We start from the raw sequence: 6,223 nt of genomic DNA, 5'->3' as shown, positions 1-6,223 counted from the left end.
CGGCCCTTAGTCGCTCCTGCCTTCGTCAAGAGATGATCAATGGTCACTCTGAAGGTGTCCTTCCGGAGACAGAGCCGCTCCAAACCCCTCCTGAAGGAGCCGGCCTGTAGCCGTTCCAGCCTTCGCCAGACGGCCTGTAGCCACTCGGAAGGTGTTCCCCCTGAGACGGCCGGTAGCTGCTCGTCCCTTCCTTAGGAGACGGCCGGTAGCCGCTCCCGCCTTCGTCAGACGGCCAGTAGCCACTCTGAAGGTGTTCCCCGAGTCAGCCTGTAGCCACTCTACACTCCTCCTGCAGGAGACGGCCTGTAATCGCTCCCACCTTTGTCAGACGGCCTGTAGCCACTCCAAAGGTGTCCCCGGGTTTGCTGGCAGACACTCACCCTCTCTGGCCATGGCCAGTAGCCAGGCCTTGGTGGCTTGTAGCCGCACCCATAGGGAGCCACGGCCATTAGCCGGGCCCTACGGCAGGAAGAGGCCGAGAGCCATCCCACCACCCAAGCTTGATGCCTGTTCCCCGATCCCCAGTGCAGAGGGCGTAGAGGAGTATTGGAGAGGCCCTGTAGTCTACCCCGGCCTCTGCTCCCTATGACTCACTCTGAGAGAGACCCACCTGACGGACCCTGATGCAGACCAGTGCCGCAGCCCCCTCCTGCCGGCGCCGCCCAGCCCTAGGGACTGCAGTCCTCGGGAACCTCCAGACCCTCCCCAGAACGCCCGGGCGGGAACTCCCTACACCTCGACAACGGAGGACTTCCCCCTCCATCAGGAGCCTGAACGACCAGTTCAGGCAATTGTTCAGCCCAAGTCCTGAGGGCCACACTCCTGTCTCCAGCCCTGAGAGTATGGGCCCCTTCGCCACCCATAGCCCCGGACGAGAGCAGACGCCCCTGTGCATGATCCCGTGCACCCTGAGCACGGCATCTCCTGGTAGTGCCCAGCCCCATCAGTAGCAGAGCTGTGTTGCACCTCAGCCGCACCTTTGGCGCCAGATGAACCATAGTGACTGTGATTGTGCAGTAATAGTGATCGAGCAATGACGAGGCGGAATAGTGAATTGACAGTGATAGACCAAAGTGTTAGAAAGAAGAATAGACACAGTGAACTGCTATACAGAAATAAGATAAACATCAAAGCAGTGGAGTGAGTGACGGTAACTGACCAAAAGCAACTTATGAGTAGAAAATAACAAAGTGAACATGCTGCCATTAGACTCTACCTCAAACTACCATAATCATAATTAGACCCCAGTGCCTTAAACCCCCCCATTTAGTAAGAAACAGCTCTAGCATCTCCACTCGCTTAAAGACCCTGTACTATACTAAATTTAGAATATTCAGCCTCAAATGTTGTTTTCACTGTATTCCCAAACAGTATCCTGCGAGATACTATTAACCTTATCTAGTTAAAAGAGTTTATGATCACCTAGAATATTGTGTGTGTAACATCTTTTGAGTCCCCTGTCTGACTGAGTAATACACATGTAAGGTTATTGCCTGGAGTGTTTGTGTCCTGCCTCTCTCTTATTTGTCTAAACCCTGGTCTCGAAAGAGAGCCCTGCTACACGTTAGGTGCTTAAGGAACGGGAAGCCGAACCAAAAACATCTAGCATTACACTGGTGGACAGCGGTGGTTCTTGACCCGGGCATACGAGAGAGGTAGTCAGGAAATATCAGGAAAATGGCAACCAAACCTCACGTGTGATTGCCTAAGTTCGACCCCAAACAGTACGATGCTCATACATATCTGGCGATCATCAAACCTTTACTAGATATCAGGTTTGAAAGTGACCAGCAAAAAATTGCAGTTACACTCCCACTGTTGGGCAAAGCGGCGGCTAATATAGCACCAAAAATCGTCCCGGGGCTCACCTGGCAGAATTTCACGAGACTCGTGGTCCAAGCCATCACCCCATCACTAAGGAAAGTGGTGGCACTATCCCAACTGGATAGCTTGACTTTCGACGGGAATCTAGATGATACCCTAATTCAGGCAAGACGCTTGGTCACCGCTGCCTACCCAGAGGCAGATGACGATACCAGGGAACAACATACCTTTAACACTCTCCTGAGAGTGCTCCCCAGTGTTGTAAAGGAATGCTTTACGATCCATGACCCGACTGGAGACATGGATAGAGACATCCAACTAATACGGCGCCTCCTGACCTCCCGCCCTGCACCCTAGCAGATCAACATGGTGAAAAAGTTTCCCACCAAAATTCCGGCTCCCCTAGTCAAGCCATGGCCGCCCATGCCCCATATCAGCCCCACCTCAGCACCTAGCCCACCCAGGGCACACCCCACACATCGGCGCCCAGCCCACAGGGAGAACCCCAACCTTATCCAAGTGAATCCCTGGGAATTCTCAGCATGCAGCTCCAGGTGCCCACTGCATGATATTCGGGACCAGTTGAAGGCTGCACGTCGAAAAACTACCACTGCAGGCCAGCGCAAAATCTCCTTTCTAGAGGACGAGGCAACAAAGAATGAACCTGCACCTGTGGAGGAGATCGATCCTGGGGAACAGGAGCTGGAGCAAGAAGAAGGAGGCCCCAGAAAGCTGGATTTTTAGGCCCGCCCCCACACCATCCCATGGTGGCGGGGGCCATTTCCCCCAAATATCACCCCCCAGTTTACCACAAGATGAAGCTGAACGGGGTGAAAGCCAGACTTCTGGTCAATACGGGAGCGACCAGATCCTGCCTTTACAGCCACTACTTCTCCCGCCACAAATCGGCCTTTGGCCCTCACCGACCCACAGCTACTCACCTTGTGCATGCAGGGGATGGCCTCCTGCCCATCCGTGGGGAGACACGGGCCTTAAGAGTCGACACCCACCAACCGGTGTCAACCCAGCACCAGTTTATAATTTTCGACTCTTCCTGCCGGAATTATGATGGGTACCTGGGGCTGGGCTTGTTGCAGAAGCTAGGGGCCACCATAGATTGCCGCAACAGGCAGCTCCAGTTCTGTGCACTGCCCGACCCTCCCCCTCAGGCCATCTGCACCTGCACGCCATGGCTCCGGCCGGAAGACTCATCCCCCCCTTCCCCTCATATTCTACCCCCCCTCCCTCTTTTCCTGCCACTGTTTCCGCCGCCGTCACTACTCCCCCTCATCAAGAAGCCTGGGTGCCTCTCAACCGGCCCTCTGACCCCTCTGTCCTATTCTTCCCACTCCTGCCGCTGGGAACCCTCTTGGCCTGCTTTCTGCATCCGACTTTCCTCCCCCCGCATCGTACGGCAGTCCGAATTGCCAACCTCGCCCAACCTTCACCCCTCACCCTCCCTAAAGGGCACGTAATCGGAGAGATGGAGGAAGCCGAGCCCTGCGCCCCATCCCCCTCCTACTCCCCCGCCCCCCTGCCTCCCGTTCTCGACCATCTCTCCGCCCATCAGTCAGACAACCTACGCTGCCTTCTCCTGGATTTCCAGGATCTGTTTGCGGCAGGGCCAGCAGACAACGGACACACCACCTACCTGGCTCACGAAATTCATACGACGAGCTCGCCGATCCGACAGCCATCCCGACGGAAGAATCCTAAACAGCGGGAAGAAGAAGACCGCCAGGTGCAGGAGATGATCAAAGCTGAAGTCGTTTCCCCCTCCACCAGCCCCTGGTCCTCCCCTGTTGTACTCGTGAAAAAGAAAGATGGCACAATGCGTTTCTGCATCAACTACCGCCGACTTAACGACGTAACTGCCAAAGACACCACTCCGTTTCCAACCATATGACGATTCCCTGGATTCCCTGTATGGAGCCTCCTGGTTCTCTACCCTGGACCTCCAGTCAGGGTTTTGGCAGGTTCCTGTGCGTCAGGAAGATCAAGGCAACACTGCTTTCTCGACTAGTAACGGGAAGCATTACGAGTTCAGTGTCCAGCTGTTCAGTCTCTGCAATGCCCCCGCCACCTTCTCCAGGCCAATGGAGTCCGTTCTCAGCAGTCTCACGTGGGAAATATGGCTCGTGTACTTGGATGACGTCATTGTTTTCAGCCAAACCTGGGCTGACCACCTGCAGCGCCTCTGCCAGGTTTTTAACAAGATCCGACAGGCAGGCCTCAAACTCCGGCCCACCAAGTGCTTTCTAGCCGCCAGAATCGTCTCATTCCTGGGGCACGTCATCTCCCAGGCAGGAATAGCTCCCGACCTTGACAAGCTCCACACTATCGCGGATATACCCCCACCACAGGACGTTCACGGCATCCGAGCTTTCCTCGGCTTGATGTCCTATTACCGCCGTTTCGTGAAAGGGTTTGCCCACATTGCCAAACCCCTCCATGACCTAACCCATAAGAGAGAAGCGTTCCTCTGGATGGACAAGAGACAAGCTGCCTTCCGGCAGCTCAAAGACAAGCTTGTTCCGCCCTCATCGTGGCTTTTCCCAACTACGTTCTCCCCTTCCGCCTCTGCACCGACACATATCTCCTTGCCATAGGCGCGGTGTTAGCCCAAGTCCAAGAGGGCTGCGAGCACATCATCGCCTATGCCAGCCGTACCCTGAATCAGGCAGAGAAAAATTATGCCGCCACCAAGCGAGAATGCTTGGGCATAATTTGGGTGCTCGAACACTTCCGGGCATATCTCTCTGGGACCCAAGTCACCATTATTAACCCGTGGCGTCCCATTGACGTTCTTTAACGTCCACACGTTTTGTCACTGCCAATCCCGTCAATATACATAAACGCGAAAATATTGCAAGGTCCCTAATTTGCACAATTTTCAATTTCCGAGTGATTTTTGGTACGTATATACGTGACACATTCCTCTACAAGATGCCAGGCAGGGACAATGCCTTACCTAGCATGACCTCCTCCCCCCCCCCCGCATGCCATTGTCTCAGCAATTCACCTGTTATCAGTGACCTGGCCAGTATAGCCATGTCATGCCACGGTACGAAATTCAGTGCCAGAGTGATTCCCCAATCAATGACAATGTGGAGGACAAACTTTACATAGCATTAGAGGAAGAAACAGTTAGAAATGATGATCAGGTAATGTGGCAAAAAAAGGTCAGGTATTTGTGAGTGAAATAATGCTCATAATGCCTATATTACTGCTTGAAAACCAATATACTCTCGTACTACATATAAATTCATACCAAGTATATTAATAAATACCGTTTATGAGTGGTGTGAAATAGTTATCCTCCCACAGAACTCGTTTTCTTTGGTGCCGGCCTGATAGAAAACCCAGTAAGGTAAGGAAAGGTACTCCTACCTGTATCGAGTATTTTAAACCTCAGGTGAGTGATTTCTCTTTTAATTTTCGATGTTTCTCACCAAAAGCGAAGGTTTGAGCAAAAAAAAAAAAAAAAATTCCTAAAATGGTCGGGATTGGGGGGAGTCAGTGGTGGAAAAGTGGTCAGGATTGGGCAGGTTAACCTGCGGCGTCCCGTCGATGTACTTCCACGTCCTCACGTTATGTCACTGCCAATCCCGTTGACGTACTTCGACGTCTTGCAATTGCAAGGTTCATAATTTCCACAATTTTCAAAATTCGCGCGAGATTTTCGATTCGCCCACGTACCCAAGCCTCCCCTACCTGCCCCCAGGCGGGCAGCATCCCAGACCCCGCGTGACCTGCGCTCGCCCTTGTCTCGGTCACTCACCTGTTAGCAGTGACCCAGGTCAGACATGGCGCGTAAAGGTCTCTCAGACGACGAAATACAATCCGCCCTGGATGCCTTCACTGGAGATAGTGATTCTCCACTTGATGATGATGTGGTGGATCGAGATTATGTGCAGCCTGAGGAGGAAATAACAAGCAGTGATGAGGAGGTCCCTTGGCCCCGGAAAAAGCGGTATGTCATGTATCGTAAGGCAAGGGAAGGCCAGCCTGCACCCAAAACACCTGCATGGACCTCTCTCCATCCCCTAGAGAGAGATTCTGATGAGGACGAGGATGAGGACGATGACGATGACGGCGGCTTAGGACGTGATGTTGCCTCGTGGTTGGGGAAGGAAAAAATCTCACCCCGAGGATCAGAAGGTGGGGCGAGAAGGCAAATAAAGTATGGCCTAGTGTAGGGGTTCTCAACCTTTTTAATCTTATGTACCTCTTGAAGTCTTTCAGTATTGGTCACGTACCCCTTACACACAATGCAGCATCAGGAAGGGTAAAAAGAAATGCATGGTTTATTGACTTAGTTTATTAAGTTTAAATTGTGTTATATATGTGGAGCAGACAAACTTTTCAATTAATGTATGTCACTATGAGGTAGTGTTGA

General features: G+C 52.7%; 1 protein-coding gene across 1 annotated transcript; it reads left to right on the top strand.

Moving 5' to 3' along the window:
* The first annotated feature begins 2,190 nt into the window (after positions 1 to 2,190).
* Positions 2,191 to 4,433, top strand: LOC145416256 (uncharacterized). Its single transcript, XM_080285255.1, has 3 exons — positions 2,191 to 2,289; positions 3,431 to 3,691; positions 4,029 to 4,433. Exons 1-3 carry the CDS (start codon positions 2,191 to 2,193, stop codon positions 4,431 to 4,433), a joined length of 765 nt encoding a protein of 254 aa, XP_080141381.1.
* The last annotated feature ends 1,790 nt before the right edge of the window (positions 4,434 to 6,223 follow it).

This window comes from Coenobita brevimanus, chromosome 105 (genome assembly GCF_032717465.1).
Source record: "Coenobita brevimanus isolate Jiangsu-jjx chromosome 105, ASM3271746v2, whole genome shotgun sequence".
NCBI lineage: Eukaryota > Metazoa > Arthropoda > Malacostraca > Decapoda > Coenobitidae > Coenobita > Coenobita brevimanus.
The sequence above is the reverse complement of the archived record's forward strand: the minus strand, read 5'-3'. Positions and strand labels throughout refer to the sequence as shown.